This window comes from Pollicipes pollicipes, unplaced genomic scaffold (genome assembly GCF_011947565.3).
Source record: "Pollicipes pollicipes isolate AB1234 unplaced genomic scaffold, Ppol_2.1 Scaffold_4002;HRSCAF=4701_pilon_pilon_pilon, whole genome shotgun sequence".
NCBI classification, from domain to species: domain Eukaryota; kingdom Metazoa; phylum Arthropoda; class Thecostraca; order Pollicipedomorpha; family Pollicipedidae; genus Pollicipes; species Pollicipes pollicipes.
This window is the reverse complement of record NW_023596420.1, coordinates 1,051,760-1,069,955: the sequence shown is the minus strand read 5'-3', so window position 1 is coordinate 1,069,955 and position 18,196 is coordinate 1,051,760. Positions and strand designations below refer to the sequence as shown.

The following is an 18,196-nucleotide window of genomic DNA, read 5'->3' as shown; positions in this document are numbered from 1 at the left end:
CGATGCGGCCACACGTGCCCCGGCGTCCCCGGGTCGCCGCGTCTGTCGCAGTGACCTTCACAGCCAGAACAATAAGGTGGATGTGCACATTCGCCGAGTCATGTCAGTCGGAGTGGCAGCGTCGCTCCGGGGACAAAGGCGACAGTTTCTGGACGTCGCACGGCGTCTAAGGGAGAAATGGTGCTGAACCCAGGCATGCCACGTGCGTGTCTCTTTTGACGCAGAACTCGGCATGGTGTCGACGATCTGCATGCTCGCCGACTAAGATATGTGCACCCGTTCTTCGCTGCGTGCAACACAACTGTGTAGAAAACACGGGTGTATTTGGCAGACATGTACCATTTTACATCCGCAACAAGTTTAGAAAACGGTGCATCCACCTCGCACACGTTTCAAAATGCGACCGATCTTGGAGCTGTGACTGCTGCACATTTACACCCCGCCTGCTCTCAGCCACAACTAGTAAAAGCGGGCTGCGCGCTCGGTCAGCGTACATGACATTCAAGAGCGACCATCGCGTGAACCGTTCTATCCATAACCTCCCCACCTCGCAGCCAACTTCGCAACTGATAGCCACAAGAGCAAGGCGCGCAGGGGGTGCGGAGGGGTATGCCCACACACCGCGTCCGACAGTCGCCGCCACTGGCTCCATCACACGGCGGACCCGCACCCGCCAGGGACAGCGGAGAGCGCGCGGCAGGACACTGGCCAGCAGGCGGCGCGGCGGCGCGGCGGCGCCGGCTCCGGCTGACGTCACGTCCGGGCGCGGACACGAGCGCCGCCTCACTTGAGCCGGTAGAGCATCTTGCGCTGGAGCCGGTGCTGCAGCTCCCCACGCCGGACCATGAAGTGCAGCACCTTGTAGATGGCCCGCTCTGGGAATTTCTGCAACGGCGGGACCGCAAGTCAGCAGAGTGTTGGCGGATGAAGGAAAGCTCCGGACTTCCCAGCGTCCATAGATCAGGCATGTGGCGTTCCTGACCTTCCGGAACGTACAGATCAAACCAGTGTAGGATTTCCCAAGCAAAGTTGATGCCATCCCCGGTTCCCGGAAGAAGCGGAGGCCACCCGAAGCCCACCACAAATGGGCAACACGCATAACCACAGACGCCATCCCGTTCGCTGTCGCCGAGACGACAGGCCCGTACAGTCAGCTTCCGGTCTCCATTCCCCGCCATGCGGACGACGAAACCGGCCAAACTTCGCGACGCCTCCTCCCCCGGCGCGGCGACTCAGCACCGTCCGGTTCCGGCGCCCGGTCTCAGCTGCGTCGGCGTGCTGACGGCGCGCGCAGTCGGCCGACCGACAAGCCGGTCCGGCATCCGGTCACGGAAGGGCATGACGTCACAACCCCGGCGAGCGGCCCCCGGGGCAGGTCGCGGTGCCCCCCCCCCCCCCATGCCAATATAAACCATATATTGCAGGTAGAGGTGACGGTCCTCGGCCGGTTGGAGGCCCGGGGACAGGACCGGTCGTCCGCGGCCGGTTGGAGGCCCGGGGACAGGACCGGTCGTCCGCGGCCGGTTGGAGGCCCGGGGACAGGACCGGTCGTCCGCGGCCGGTTGGAGCCCCGGGGGCATGACCGGTCGTCCGCGGCCGGTTGGAGGCCCGGGGGCATGACCGGTCGTCCGCGGCCGGTTGGAGGCCCGGGGACAGGACCGGTCGTCCGCGGCCAGTTGGAGGCCCGGGGACATGACAGGTCGTCCGCGGCCGGTTGGAGCCCCGGGGACAGGACCGGTTGTCCGCGGCCGCTTCGAGGCCCGGGGACATGACAGGTCGTCCGCGGCCGGTTCGAGGCCCGGGGACAGGACCGGTCGTCCGCGGCGGGTTCGGGGCCCGGGGACATGACAGGTCGTCGCGGAATTTAATTGTCCAAGAAATGTAACAGTCGCCAGTGGAACCGAGACATGTAACAGTCGGCAGCGGTAAAGCCGGCCGCTGGAACGTCAGGCCACCTTCGCGTACTGCTCACAGCGCGAGGTGATCCACGGCCCTGAGAGGCGGCGGCGAGACGACCGCCAGCAGAAAGCTGAGCCGACGGAGTCCATTAGCACAAATGGTGTCGCCGCCCACTAGATTAATAATTCAGCAGTAATCCAATAAACAGACGGCGGCGTGTCCCATTGTCAAGGCACGCCAATTGCGCCGAGCCGGACGACAGGCAGAAAGAAGTTATCTGCCGGCGCCATATAGCCGGGACAACGAAACTGTCGAGTCGCCGAGGAAAATAACGCACGATTACTGACGACGATCAATAACCCTCAGGCCAATCACCCAACGGCAAGGCCCTGACGCATATCGCGGCTCGGAGGAAATGTGAATAACTACGCGCAAAAAATCCCAACCGCTAATACGTGCAATTATTTGAACATCGTAAAGCGCATACGAGGATTGGACCGCTGTCAGGCGGAACGGTTTCGCGGACACAACCACCCACTTCAGACCGTCTCTAAATAAAAAACCCGCCCCATCACGTCAGGCCGCCATTACATAAATATGACGTAAATCTTATCCTTAACAGACGCGGCCTACCAACAACATTCCACAACCCCATGCCGATGTCCTCATAGCGTGTACCACCCACGGGTGCAGAGGTTATTATGGATGAAAACACGGCAGGAATGCACCCGAACCAACCACTTTATAAAGCGCTGCATTCACATGTTATTTCTGTCTGCCACGACTTGAAACGTTCCTCAACATGCCAACTTATCTCAACATGCCAACTTCGATATACATATATATATATATATATATATATATATATATATATATATATATATATATATATATAGCCTAGGAGGTTACATATATAATATATAACCTCCCTTCCAAGCCAAACACAGGATTTGTGCATCCCCAATGGTAGGCCCGTTCGTGCCTCCCTCTCCGCCTGCTTCCCCCGCGCACCTGCTTGAGGAAGTCCTGCACGACAGCGTGTTCGGAGACCTGCGAGCCGACGGCGAAGCGGCGCTTGATCTGTCGCTCGATGTGCACCAGCATGTCGTGATCCTCCTGCGTGGTGAAGCCCTCGGCGCCGGCCAAGCCCCCGGACGTGGCCTGCCTCCAGCGTCGACACGTGGAACAGGCGCAGCGCCTCGTCCACGTCGGCGTCCGTGGCGAAGGGCTGCAGGCGCATCTTGGCCTGCGACTCCGACACCCGGATGATGGCCTCCAGCTGCCTGCCGGCGGGCCAGGCGGAGGCGCCGTCAGTGACGCCGCACGTGGCATGGCTGGGATTGCAGGGTCGCGGGTCACGTGATCATCCAATGATTCATTTTGTGGTTGTTTGGGGATGACAGTTCAAAAAATTTCTGGTGGCACGCTGTGAGCGGTTCACTGGCCTTTGCATTCTAACTTAGTTCACTTGAATGAACCAATGGAAAAGTTTGAACACAATTCGATTTGCTGGGCGTATAACAACCCACGCCGTTTTTAGACGTCTAATGACTCGAACGTCCGTGACCAAATAAAACCCGAATTTCCACACGTCTAGCGCATCAAAGGCACTGGTACACAACGATGATATTGTCAGGAACACACGCTTGAAAAACAAGAGATCGGAAACTTCAAGCAGGTTAACCCCGCAGTTTTTTTTCAGCGCGCGGGCTGTTTACGATATCGGATGAAACGGGTGCCCTTAGCACATGCAGCCGGATCGATAGCTTTTCCGGCGAAAACAACACATGAATAATGCCTGTGTAGAGAGGCAGTCCACGAATATGATGCCAAGGCGCAACTGAATTTCGATATCCTGGACCAAATCCACACCGGCAGCTCGCCCTGCGCGCACCAACATCCCAGGTGTCCAGCTGTCCGAGGGGGGTTGGGGGGTTGGGGGGGGGGGGGGGCTCCCGGAGCAAACCACAGTTGGCATCCGATAAGGCTATGCCCATCATATGGAAGTTGACTAGCCACCGGTGGTAACTGAGCTGCGTAGAGCTTCTAGATGATGTAAGTTGACGAAACAAGAATTGTTTTCCTTAGAGCATCTTCAGACAGCTTTAGGGAGCAGTGGGGGGGGGGGGGGGGGGGATGCACCACAAGGAAGCACATATTTGGGCCAATCAGGCCAACAAGTGACAGACTCGACAGGCTCCAGCCCACAACCCCCACGAGACCCGACGCAACCCGAACCAGAAAATTCGTGTTTTCGTCATGCAAGTCTTCTGCAAGTTCCTTGCCTTCTATGCAGGCCAGTCCCCTCGGCATCTCCCTGTTTCCACCACAAATGGTCCCGTGAGATATCAGACACGTGCCTTTCAAACAGTCTCGAAGCCGGGCACGTCGTCACTAATTTAATCCGGCACAGTCCAGCTCGAAGGCCAGTATCCTACTCCGGTTCCGAGCCGCGCCACCTCAAAACGACGACATCCACTGGCGCGGCCGGCGGCGCGTCTGCGCCGGACACGCGGCGCCGGTTACCTGACGGTGATGGGGATGGCCAGCCGCTTCTCCGATTGGTTCTCGTGCTCGCGCGCGCCGCCTCGCATCAGCACGTAGCGGTTCTTCAGCTTCTCGGCGGCCGACTCTGAGACGCGGGGGCCGCAGTGGCTGCGGAGCCGCACCAGCGCCGTCACACAGGCGCACGGCGTCGGTCGGAAGTAACGAGCAACGTGGTGGGACAGATCGTACTCACGGCTGATTGATGGGCTTCGGTGTTGCGATTGTTTGTCACAAAGCAGCGAGCAGATGTGATTACCACGTTAACGCTCGTGACTATGTCGACGCCTTTATAATATACCAATATAACCAATATATTACACACAGTCGGCCTTTGTGCCACTGCATGTCCAAAGCTCATCTACGCCTGCCTTTCACCAATTCTTCTATTATCTATGCTTATCTCGATGATTCCGTTACGTTACAATGATGCAGACTGACAACACGCACAATCACGCGCGCTTTTGACGAGGCCGCGTGCTATTAGGTAGGCAAACTACGCCGTAAAAACGTGGAGCAATCTCATTTGGCAGGCGCGCAGGAATCAAAGGAATCAAAGCTGGGGGTGGGGTATCATGTACGCACACCACTGACCACAACTGGAGAGCACTTCGCTCTTTGTTAATCTTCGTACAGCGGAGCCGCGAGCTCTTTGTGGAAGGCGGTTCCACAGCCTGAGCAGGTACACAGTGAAGTGGACTGCATCAGTGCACGCAGACGAACGCTATTAAATCGAGTAAATGAGCCCAGTTCCCACAACGTCATGTGGTCGTATATCTTCTCGCGCATGGTAGCAGAATAAAGACGATGAGTTACACACGAGTTCGTGTGAAAGAAATAGCGACGGTACCAACCAGTTCCTTTTTAGCCGCTCAGTACAACGGGAACAGCTGGCATCAGCAGTCTGTCACGCTTACCGTGTACCGATAGTTGAGTGCAACTGACACTGACACTGACAATGACACCCCTTCACCTGCCTAGTTACCGTCTGATTCAGAACTGAACCGGAAAATTAAGTCGCGTGTTGATTGGAGAGATAACGTGGCCGAGCATTTCAACCAACATATCTTTTTCACTATCTTTCTCTTTATCTTTAGGCAAGCGGCAGGCATGCAACCATGAATTCTGAATGCGGTCGTTCCGGAGAACGCATGCATGGCGTTGGCTGACTGACACAACACGCACAATCACGCGCGCAGCAGCGAGCACCAGTGTGACTTGCACAGACCGCACCAGCAGTGAGCACCAGTGTGGCTTGCACAGACCGCACTACCAGCGAGCACCAGTGTGGCTTGCACAGGCCGCACCAGCAGCGAGCACCAGTGTGGCTTGCACAGACCGCACCAGCAGCGAGCACCAGTGTGGCCTGCACAGGCCGCACCAGCAGCGGGCACCAGTGTGGCTTGCACAGACCGCACTACCAGCGAGCACCAGTGTGGCTTGCACAGACCACACCACCAGCGAGCACCAGTGTGGCTTGCACAGGCCGCACCAGCAGCGAGCACCAGTGTGGCCTGCACAGACTGCACTACCAGCGAGCCCCTGTGTGGCTTGCACAGACCGCACCAGCAGCGAGCACCAGTGTCACTTGCACAGGTCGCACCAGCAGCGAGCACCAGTGTGGCTTGCACAGACCGCACCAGCAGCGGGGCGCGCCGGTTTGTGTGCCGTTGGTGCGATCACGAACGGCTGAAGGGAGTCCTAATGATCGCGGCTATTCCGCAACAGGTCGCCGCTTGGTCGAATGCGATTAAGAGAGGGCTGCCGAAAGGGGACCGACTCAACTCGCCCCCACTCCCTCTCGAAGTAACAGCTCGCTAAACCATCCATGTGGCGTCAAGGGAATTAGCGTCCCACCCTCAAAATCGATGCGATGTGCTCCGCAACTCCGACACCCGTTTAAATACCCAGCGAGCATGCAGCGTGATGGAGTGCCCGCGTCATGCAGCCGACACGGAACCGGCACCTACGCTTCACGATATCGCGCGGCGTCTGAAACACGCCCAAGCCACAAACTTAAGCAGCCATAAATCAGACCGAACACGCCATTTAGGACCACTATGGCATTGGCCTGAAATGGGTCAGGGGCTTTAAGCCATTCACGGCAAGTGCGGAGGAAAGGTCAGAATGTCACCGACCGCTACTCACCGAGCCACCACCTCGCCAACCACTCATGTCAAACAAGCAAACAAACAAACACGGGAGTTGCGTTGCAGGGTGACCGGCCGGACACCCGGTCACCCAGCTTGCCTGACGGAGCGGAGCGGCGCCTCCGACCCCCCCCCCCCCCCCACCCCCCTCCTGGTGGCCGAAGCCCCGCCCGCTGCCGCCCCGGACGTGGTAAGCCGCGGGCGCCTACCTGCGGCAGTAGGCGATGTACTTCTTGAGGAACTCGAGCGACAGTTCACCCTCACGCTGCGGCGCCTCCTGCAGCGCGTTCATGTGGATACCCATCACGTGTTTGGCAAGCGTCTGGGGAGGAAAGGCACCGCTTAAAACCCGTTACAAAGAGTGCACGGAGTGCGAAGCGCCAGGCACGGCGACGCGGCCAGAGCCTTCATATTCATACACTAAACTGGACAGATCCCAGCGGTAACTCTACAAGAGGCGCATTTAAACATGCCATTTAAATACCTCGCGTAGTGGAATTTCGCTGCTTGCTGAAGTGTATGGCCAGGAGGGCATCACAAACTAATACTGAATAAAATGAGATGATCCAACTAATCACTTAGAAAAGTAGCAAGCTTCCGGCACTGGTTGTACATCTGGCCCGTGCTCAATGAACACAGAAAGCCTCTAACAGATGAAATTATACTGTGGCCGAGCCGATTCAAGTACTCATCACGGAAACCCGCCTGCAGCCGAACCCCAGCAGGTACCGACCGTAATAAAGTAGAACGCATCTTCTGCTTGACCTGGCGGACTGGCGCCGAGTCAACCCTCTCTACCACAACCACGCTTGATCAAATCAGCCACCTCCCCCCAAACGCGCCCGACACCGCGGTGCTCGGCGGCTGCTGTCACCATGTCGCGCGTGGTGTCGTCACGCGCCCGGTACCGCGGTGCTCGGCGGCCGCCCTCACCATGTCGCGCGTGGCGTCGTGCTCGTCCTTGACGATGAAGATCATGTCGAAGCGGGAGAGGATGGTGGGCATGAAGTCGATGTTCTCCTCGCCCTTCAGCTCGTCCCAGCGGCCGAAGATTGAGTTGGCGGCGGCGAGCACGGCGCAGCGGGAGTTGAGGGTGGTTGTGATGCCCGCCTGGCAAAGGCAGGGACGACCCCGGTCAGCGCTCACACCGTACCTACTAAGGATTCTAGCCGAGAAGGGGCAGTAATCCACTTTTGGTTGGGCGACCAAGATTTGAGGGTAAAGATCTCCCGTTGCCTGAAGGTGTGTCAGAGGGAAAGAGGATTCGGAACAGCTATTAACGAGACTTCCAGACAGTCAAATGTTACATGCATGCAGCTTTCAGATGAAAAAGCAGCGCCATTCTCAAATTAGCCTTACATGACAGATACCAAACACACCAAGCGTAAGCCGAGGCGAGCGGAGTCTGAAAGCCCGGCGGAGGAAAACCAGCTACTCCGAACAGCCAAATCCCACAAGATACGAAATAAATGCAAGATTGTCGACTGATAGAGTCCGCACTCCTGCACCCAGCTCGGCAAATCAGACAAGTTTTATGGTTTGTTGCAGGTGACAGCGAAAGGTTCAACGTAGAACAAAGCACAGGGTAGTGGCACTGATTAAGTAAAGTTCTTGAGTGATGATAAAATGGAGCAAGCAATGGAAGATGAACGTGTTATGACGCCTGATGTATGAAACAACTTGTGCTTATTGTCGTTAGTGAGAGGGGACGTGTCACTGAAGTAAGCTGCAATATCTCAGGTGCCGCTGCAGGCTGCCAACTCGTCTCCCATTTTCTCGCACGGTTCGGAGCACACCCCAGACGACGTGGACCGGCCGTGAAAGACAACCGGCCCGATCCAATTCTTAAGTCCAGATCAGACATTCTCCCCCCTCTTACCGCCCCCCCCCCCCCCCACCGTTTCACATGAAACCAGCCGTGCTCTTGCGACGAGTCTGGAATCTGGTCTGCCGAGCCCAAATCGCCCGCGAGCCCCCCCCCCCCCCCCCCCCCAGCCGATACTTTATTGCGTTTGACTAACCCCACCGCACACATCTTCATTTAATTGCACGTCGCATATTAACCAGGAACGAGAAATAACTCTGAACTTTTCAGCGGTTCATCTGCATAACAGCTGGAAATATCGTCAAGTTGGTCTGATGCAGCCGCTGGGCGGGAACTGATTAAGTCGGTCGCCCCGGGGAACGGCGCTGTCCAGTCGATCAGATCAGGGCCTCTGGCGGCTCGGCAAGGCCTCTCAGGCGGCTCGACAAGGCCTCTCTGGCGGCTCGACCAGCTCGGCACGGCGCACAACCACCCAGCATTTGCAACGGTCGGCTGGCGTTCCAACAAAGGGCGTTTGGACATAGAGCCTTTAAAAGCATTTATCATATTTGTTGAGTTATCAGCCGTTGATATCATTTCTGAGTATATGCCACCTAGACCACACTGCTGATCACCGGGCCCCAGAAGTCATCCCTTCACAGCGATTACTGATTCAAGATGCACACGCGCACGCGCACACAAATGCACACGATCTAACATGATATGGCGGTGCTTTGTCTCCTTTGACCTTGACGGTCGTCGCGGCCACCCACCTTAGCGATGGAGATGGTTTGCTGCTCCATGGCCTCGTGGATGGCCACACGGTCCTCCTCGCGCATCTTGTCGAACTCGTCGATGCAAACGACGCCGCCGTCGGCCAGCACCATCGCGCCGCCTTCCATGATGAAGTTACGCTGCCGGGCCAGTGTGACGTCACACACAGCGCCGGCGCGACGTCATACACAGCGCCGGCGAGGCCCCCCGAACACGAGCGCGGCGCTCAGTACGCCGGTGGGTGATGGATGCGCATGACGAGACACGAGGACGCTTGACGACGCGGGCCACAGGGATGAGCTAGCGACTGAGAACCGACTGCGACTTAGGCGAGAATGGAATGTCACGTGCCATCGGAGCTTGACTGAACATGACTGTCATAAGATAAATGACGCCTCAGCTGCGCTCGCATCGAAGAGCCAGCCGAACACCGACCGTCCACGGCCCATGGGAATGTCCGCTGTAAACCGTGCCATGCCACCAGTATGACACGCAGTGATTCAAACACGACTGGGGAGCCCGCTACCCCGCAAGCCGGCAGGTCCACCTCGCTGCGGACGGCATCGGGATGAGCATGCCGTACCGACTGCGGGTCGCGGGTGACGCTGGCTGTAAGGCCGGCCGCCGACGAGCCCTTGCCGCTCGTGTAGACGGCTACCGGCGAGACGCGCTCCACGAACTTGAGCAGCTGGGACTTGGCCGTGCCGGGGTCGCCCAGCAGCAACACGTTGATGTCCCCGCGTCGCGTCAGCCCGTCCGGCATCCGCTTCCGCGAGCCTGTGGACCAGCGGATGGCGTGGGAGGGCGGCACGGCCAGCGCCAGATCGGGGCGGGCGGGCGAGCAGCGGCGAGAAGAAGCGACGGGATGTGGAGGGGAGGAGTGTGGAGCTGGGATGAGGTCCCTCATACATCCTTTAAGGCTTCTTTGTGGTTTGACGTTCGGAACACATGCACTTGCAAGATTATTACGATTTTTGGTAAAAATTGGTTGACGTTTTAAAACAACCTCCGGTTCTAGACTAGACTAGACAGTGTCTGGCGTGTGGAACACAATGGGTACATCCGCCAACAGCACCAGTTCTGTAACTGACGTTCACAGTGCACTGCAACAGAAACTAGTGAGTCCATACTTATTGCTATGGCGTTAGCCAGCACATATCAATTTATCCCACAAGACACCAATGCATCCCAACACCTGTAGTGAACAGGCAGCTAAGTTGCAATTGCTCCCCCCCCCCCTGATGTTGCCAAAAACATAGCCAAACATCCCGACCAACGCAATGGGTTCATAGCGCCGGTTCGGTCGCAGACTTAGCACCGGTTTTCATCGCTCCACCCCGTGAGGCCACGCCGGAGCGGCCGACCTCAGCACAGCGGCCGACCTCAGCGCAGCGGCCGACCTCAGCCAGAAGCCGACCTCAACGCGGCAGCCGACCTCAGCGCAGCAGCCAACCTCAACGCCGCAGCCGACCTCAGCGCAGCAGCCGACCTCAGCGCGGCAGCCAACCTCAACGCCGCAGCCGACCTCAGCGCAGCAGCCAACCTCAACGCGGCAGCCGACCTCAGCGCGGCAGCCGACCTCAGCGCAGCAGCCGACCTCAGCGCGGCAGCCGACCTCAGCGCAGCGGCAGACCTCAACGCGGCAGCCGACCTCAGCGCAGCGGCCGACCTCAGCGCAGCGGCCGACCTCAGCCAGAAGCCGACCTCAACGCGGCAGCCGACCTCAGCGCAGCAGCCGACCTCAGCGCGGCAGCAGACCTCAGCGCGGCAGCAGACACTCACCAGCGAAGAGCAGACAGGCGATAGCGCGCTTGACGTTGGCGAAACCGTAGATGCTGGGGGCGATGGAGCGAGCCACCCGGTCCACCACGTCCGGGGAGCCGGCGAGCGCGCGGAACTTCTCCTCCTCCTCCTGCGGCCGCGGGAGGGGACGGGGTAAGGCGGCTCGGTCTGGGATCAGGCGGCGCCCGCGGCGGCGTCAGGCGGCACCCTGGGCAGGGTCAGGAGAGCTTGATCTCGGGTCGGGCGGCACCCTGGGCAGGGTCAGGCACCGCCCGGGGCAGGGTCAGGAGAGCTTGATTTCGGGTCAGGCGGCACCCTGGGCAGGGTCAGGCACCGCCCGGGGCAGGGTCAGGACAGCCGGGGCGGTGTCAGAATGCCCGGAGCGATGGCAGGGAGCCGGGGCGGGGTCAATGTTCGTTGGGGGAGCGCCCCGCGCGAGCGAGGGTGGCGAGCGGTACATGTGACGAAGAACAGGCGGCGGACGCGGTTAAAACATCGTGACAGCGTGGCATGAGGGGGAAGCTGGACAACACTAACACCCTCCAATTGCCAACTTTTGATTATTTAGGCTTCTGGGCGCCTTAATTGCATGGTCACATTGCTTTCAAATGTCCGAACTTACGAACTCGGTTTGTCAGGTTATTGCAATGGACATTAACTTTATGCAGCAGTTATGAATAAAGTACTTCAGATACCTCAGCAGAATGGGATTACTAACCGCACAAAATCAGATCGGCACAGTTAAATATACTGCTCAATATACAGCACATATATACACAAAATATACAGCAGTGTATAACACGCTAGCGCTAACAGACCAAGTCCCCCGACGGAGCACAAAATCCCCTTCCCCTCCCTGACTAGTAACAAAAAAAAAACGTCAAAAACTGCACCATCAACGCGTCTGCGCCGCGCCCCGCGGCACCCGACTGCCCCTGGACTCTGACCTGCGTGAAGCCGACGGAGGCGGTGCGACCGGCTCCTTCGTTGCTGACCTGCAGACCGATGACCCGCAGATACGGCGCCCGGATGCCGGCACCGGGCTTACCCTTCTCCTGCTTCTGAAACACCGCACAGGCCGGCTCAGCAGACCGTCCGATTGCTAACGTGCCCGTGCTTACGTGGTAGAGTGGAGCGCTTCGTTAACGTTCTTGGTCGGGCTGAGTGAGATGCGGTGATACTCAGGTACAATGGCATATTGCGCACGACGATGTGGTTAGCGGGTATGTTCGTGAGGGCCATGGGCACACCAAGCCCACGATCCACGCCATGCACGTTTTTCGGGAAACTAAAAACAAAACCACTTCATGAAAATACGCAGCGAAAATAAAAACTGATGAGCACCCTGCAGTGAGTCATTATCGACAAGGAATCCACCACAGCTGTTGCGCCGGCGCACCGCACCTTCGAGCCCGCAGTTTTCTTGATGGAATACAGTCCAATAACTGTAACTCTGTTGCCCGGTACCGCCCTCTCACACAGGTACCTGGGGAAATAATGTTCGCGCATGTCGTTACACTAAGAGATGACTACAAGTATTAGGGCACAGGCGAAAAAATGTCACAAAATGTGAATAATAGCAAAGAAATATTCCTTCTCCGCATAAATTATCGACCACAAGTTCGACATTTATAACTTTGGTGAAAAAAACAGGTTGAAAAACTTGCTATCATCCTCGTCCATGTTAAAGGAGCCGATTGGAGTGATCAGGTATAACGATTGTTCTTTGCTTAAGTATGCAGTTGTTGCAACATATCCTTGTCCAAAGGCAATCCCGCCTTCTTTCTCTTTACGCTGCAATAGTTTTGTGAGACCTCTCCTTCAATGGGCAGTGAGTTATGCCTGGTCTCATCTCCATTACAACAGCGGTCTGAAGTTGTTGTTGCACACGTGCCCAGTTGTTCCATTGCGTTACAGCCCAAGACGAGGCATACAAGTGGAAACATCGGATTCATTCGAGACTTAATCGGGTTGAAAACAGCTGCCCGGAACAACTTCTGGTATGCCCAAACCAGCCAACTCATCAGCAGTGACACGCCTCACACTGGCCACAGGACCACTCCCCTGCTAGCAGGCGTAATTGCCGTATAGGCGTCAGCCGGAGCGGGCGGAGGATCAGCTGACTGACCTGTCGCAAAACATCTGCAGGTGGCGGGGCATCTCTCCGTGTGGGATGCTTTCAGGCAGCTCCTGCATTTTCAGCACCTGCGAGTCGACGCAGCGGCACTTGTCCGGCATGATGAAGTACGGGTCCAGCGGACACTTGGGCCGGCCAGGCTGCTCCCTGAGGACACGGAGGATACGTTAGCACACGTTGTCAGGTTCCACCGCTCCCTGAGGACACGGAGGATACGTTAGCACACGTTGTCAGGTTCCACCGCTCCCTGAGGACACGGAGGATACGTTAGCACACGTTGTCAGGTTCCACCGCTCCCTGAGGACACGGAGGACACGTGGTCAGGTCCCACCGCTCCCTAATGACACGGAGGACACGTGGTCAGTTCTCACTGCTCCTTGATGACACGGAGGGTGTCAGCACACGTGGCTGGGTCCCATCGCTCCCTGAGGACACGGAGGACACGTCAGCACATGTGGCTGGGTCCCGCCTCCCCCTGAGGACACGAAGGGCACGTTAGCACGCGTGGTTAGGTCCCACCGCTCCCTGAGGACACGGAGGATACGTTAGCACACGTGGCCAGGTCCCACCGCTCGCTGAGGGAGGACACGGAAGGTACGTCAGCACACGTGGCTGGGTCCCACCGCTCCCTGAGGACACGAAGGACACGTCAGCACACGTGGCCAGGTCCTGCCGCCCCCTGAGGACACGAAGGACACGTCAGCACATGTGGCCAGGTCCCACTGCTTCCTGAGGACACGAAGGACACGTCGGCACACGTGGCCAGGTCCTGCCACCCCTGAGGACACGAAGGACACGCGGCTGGGTCCCACCGCTCCCTGAGGACACGAAGGGCAAGTCAGCACACGTGGCTATGTCACATTGCTCCCTGAGGACACGAAGGACACGTCAGCACGCGTGGCCAGGTCCTGCTGCTCCATGAGGACACGGAGGACACGTCAGCACACGTGGCCAGGTCCCACTGCCCCCTGGGGACACGAAGGACACGGTCAGCACACGTGGCCAGGTCCTGCCGCCCTCCTGAGGACACGAAGGACACGTGGCTGGGTCCCACCGCTCCCTGAGGACAAGAAGGACACGTCAGCACACGTGGCCCGATCTTGCCGCCCCCTGAGGACACGGAGGACACGTCCAGCACATATGGCCAGGCCCCGCCGCTCCTTGAGAACACTGAGGACACGTGAGAGATCGAGCAACATATACCACCTGAGTGGGACTGGACATTGCTGGAATACCTGAGTGGCAGTCCAACATCGAGCACGGAGCCCTTGGGCCTTAGCTCGGCCCAGCTTCCGCTCAGGCGACAGACAACCAGCATCGACAACTGTACTGAGCTCACTCGTTCGAACTAGGTGGCCACTGGGATAGAACACGTACTTGCGTGTGGCAGTACTATGAAGAGATGAAAACACTATACCAGATACAAACCAGGTCAGCACCAGCCATCACACATTTTTAAGGAACAAATCAGAAAGCATGCTACATTTCCATGTTCAAAGCTATGAGGGGAGCTCAGTTGCCATTGGCTGCTCCTCGCGCACTGCGAATCAGTCCCTTCCACAGTGCCCTCTCTCCTTTCCCGCCCGTCATGCAGTTATCCAGTTTTCAAACAACGCCCTCTGCTTACGTGTTGCACTTCCTGGGCAGCTGGTAGCCCTCGAGGCCGGGCCGGACGGCCAGGTTGGGGATGACCGTGCGGCAGGAGCGGCACTGCACGGAGAGGCGGGTGGCCTTGGCACGCACCCCGGATGCCGCCACAATGATGCCCGGAATCTTCACCAGGTGGCTGACGGCCTCAGACTGGAGGGCGGTGGAGCGGTCAGACCACCAGCTCTCAGCATTACACAGGACAGGTATGACACAATGGCAATGGCAGGGCGGTGGAGCGGTCAGACCACCAGCTCTCAGCATTTCACAGGACGGGTATGGCACAATGGCAATGGCAGGGCGGTGGAGCGGTCAGACCACCAGCTCTCAGCACTACACAGGACAGGTACGGCACAATGGCAATGGCAGGGCGGTGGAGCGGTCAGACCACCAGCTCTCAGCATTACACAGGACAGGTATGGCACAATGGCAATGGCAGGGCGGTGGAGCGGTCAGACCACCAGCTCTCAGCATTTCACAGGACGGGTATGGCACAATGGCAATGGCAGGGCGGTGGAGCGGTCAGACCACCAGCTCTCAGCACTACACAGGACAGGTACGGCACGATGGCAATGGCAATGTACCTCCTCGTTTCAAGACATTTGTGTTACACCTGACGAAAGGTCATCTGCAGAATCTGTGTCAACTGTTGTTACACTAAGCTCAATGCTGACTACCACTCTAAATAACAACTTGTATGCTTCAAGCCACTGAATTTGCTTCACCACAAATGAAAATATCTTCAGAACATATTTCTACATGATCACCAGCCAAAGGAAACATTTCATGAGAGGTGATGCTTGCCTTGAGGTCTCGGATATTGGCCGGATTGGCATTGGATATGAGGCAGATCTGGATGTCCTCGACCTCGGTGTCGCCCTCCGGCCGCGGACGGGTGATCTCATCAGCCACCTCCTTTGCTGCCTCCTCAAACTGGTGACAACAGGGAAATTTGTTGTAAAAAACGACACAAGATACATAGAAGTGGTAATACCCATATATAGTTAGCTACCAGTGCTCCAGCACAATACAGACTGAATGCATCTGCACATGCACGGTCCAAGCTAGACCTATCCTAAATCAAACAGCTTTTTATCTGTGTGGTTGCAAAGGACAGAGTACATAAACATGAGGTATGACCTATCCAACATGCCTACAAAAAACTAATCAATGGCTACTGCATATTAATACCTGTTTGCTCACAACCTACCAGGGGTAGATGATCAGATGGCTTCTTGTACAGACAGTCCATCAAGGTTTCATCATAGCTTGCAACATCTTCAAGGAGTACTTCAAGAAAATATTTCTGCAGATTATACTGTCGTTTTAGAGTGTCCCTGAAACAAATAACACCGGCCTTCAATGGCAAATCATGAGGTTTTGCTGCTAGTTCTTAGAACTTTTAATTTTGATCATACAACATAGCATGCCATTCCAAAATTGTCACATTTTCCAAATCCCTCCAAATTTGGGTTTCTCTACATATCATGAAACCAATGATAAAAGCCATATCCTATCATTGTAACTACCTCTGCTGTTTGAATGTTCCCTCAACTTACCTTTCACCCTACCAATCCACATCTTAGTGTTCTCCTGCTATCTTATATAATACTGGTGTGAATGCATCATAATAACCCAAACTTTGCTTCTCATGTGGTTAAATCATTACAAGAGCTAGGTGATATTCAGTTTCATTATCGATACTCCACTTGATTTTGCACAATGACCACCCTTCCTTCTAGGGTCTTCAAGCATGTCTTGCTTGAAAAATATTGTGAGATGTTTTAGCTCAGAACTAAATTTACATCATCACTGCAGCATTGGCTCTTCACATGCTGTAACTGGTTTGACCATTTTTATCAGTTCAATTTAAATTGGTTTGATTTACAGCATTCATATTGAAATTCTTGCAGCAATGATGTCACTATGCATCAAATGTCTTTATGATTGATTACATGGTCTCTTGTAAAACTCACCTTCAATTTTACTTATCCCTTCAATTTTACTTATCATCTTCTTATCAAGAATGAATACAATGTTCTCCAGTTACATACCAATATATGACCTTCCACAACCAATTCTTGACAGCAACATGCATGAAATTTATGACAATAACTGCCTCTGATGAACTGGCTATTGGCAGTGGTACTGAAACACTTAAAATATATGAATGTAAGTGACAGGGCGGGGAAATACAGTTCCACACCATTTAGCTACCATTTGGTGTGTCCAGCATCGCAGCAGCCCACGGAACGCTGGTCCTCACGTCGCACAACGCCGCACACATCTGTTCTACGCCCACATCACATAATAAGAAACATGACAGACGGTGAACTGACCTGTATTTGTAGTTGAAGTTACCCTCATGAAATTCACGAAGGAAGTCCCTGAATTTCTTCTTGACAGCTTGCAAGTTGATCTCATTTTGGTCCTGTTGATCCTCGGCCCCGAAATTATCCGAGAAGAAGATGCCGGCGTCATCGAACCCAGACATATTTTAATTCTTTTAGCGCCCGCAAGCAAACTTCTTATTCACTTAAATCCGAGGCAACCCCACGGACCTCTCAACGCTCGCAACACGCACCCCGATGTCTCAGAAATCCGCGCGTATACTTTCGCGATTTGGCGGGAAACGCAGCGCGCCAATTGTAAAACAATATGAAACAGCTATAACATTTTTATGTTTTATACTGTAATACTCATTAAAGTTGCATCATTTTTTTGTTATAGGACAATTTATTTAAGACAAATAATTACTCATATGATCAAAAAGCTTCCTAAACATGCAAAAACAGCTCCTTTCAATTATGCATTATTGTTCATTTTGTACTAAAATATGTCAAGGATTGTTTGGTGCCTCCACGAATGTCACAACTGCGTCATAGCTGTATATGCTGGCAACAACATGATTGCATCGTGGTGCGCGCGACCGTATGTGATCAATATTGTGAGTGTGCTTGGGTGCCGCGGGTTGCTTGGTTTATATTTTTGATTGTTTGGTCACCATGATTTCCTGCTGATTGTCGTATATTGCGTATTGCCTCGACGTGTTGTGAATTTTGCAGTGCAGATTAATAAGGTGTATTACTAATATATTGAAATGTATTTCACCCAATGGGTGGAGTTGGTAGTTAGGCACAAGCCTGTGTTCGTAGCTGTTAAAGGTCTCCAATTCCAACAGCAACAGCACACAGCATTTTGTAGGTAGAAAGCTATCTGTCATTCATAGCATTTATTGCCATATGTCCTTCTTGATAGCATGAACTAAGCATAGTTACTCAGTCAATTCATCAGAATGAAATATATAGCATGTGTATTTCCACATGAAAATTCAAGGCTTTCAGTGGAAGGTATCTGTTGAAGGCTGGAGCAGCTGAGAGATATTGTAGCTGTTCAAGAGGCTACAGCCTATGAATTGATGTCTTTTAATTTTTTAACTTGAATACTGAGCATATTTTC

The 18,196-nt window shown here is 55.2% G+C and overlaps 1 protein-coding gene across 1 annotated transcript; it reads right to left on the bottom strand.

Moving 5' to 3' along the window:
• Nucleotides 1-715: 715 nt before the first annotated feature.
• LOC119093836 (DNA replication licensing factor mcm5-like) lies at nt 716-17,332 on the bottom strand. The gene is given in 16 exon segments (XM_037216848.1): nt 716-885; nt 2,911-3,060; nt 3,062-3,182; nt 4,426-4,554; nt 6,803-6,915; nt 7,527-7,703; nt 9,171-9,311; nt 9,755-9,948; nt 10,954-11,083; nt 11,901-12,014; nt 12,358-12,439; nt 13,082-13,237; nt 14,718-14,890; nt 15,542-15,670; nt 15,948-16,074; nt 17,077-17,332. Coding segments are annotated over 16 exon segments (2,193 nt in total). The 5' UTR covers nt 17,232-17,332; the 3' UTR covers nt 716-783.
• Nucleotides 17,333-18,196: the final 864 nt, after the last annotated feature.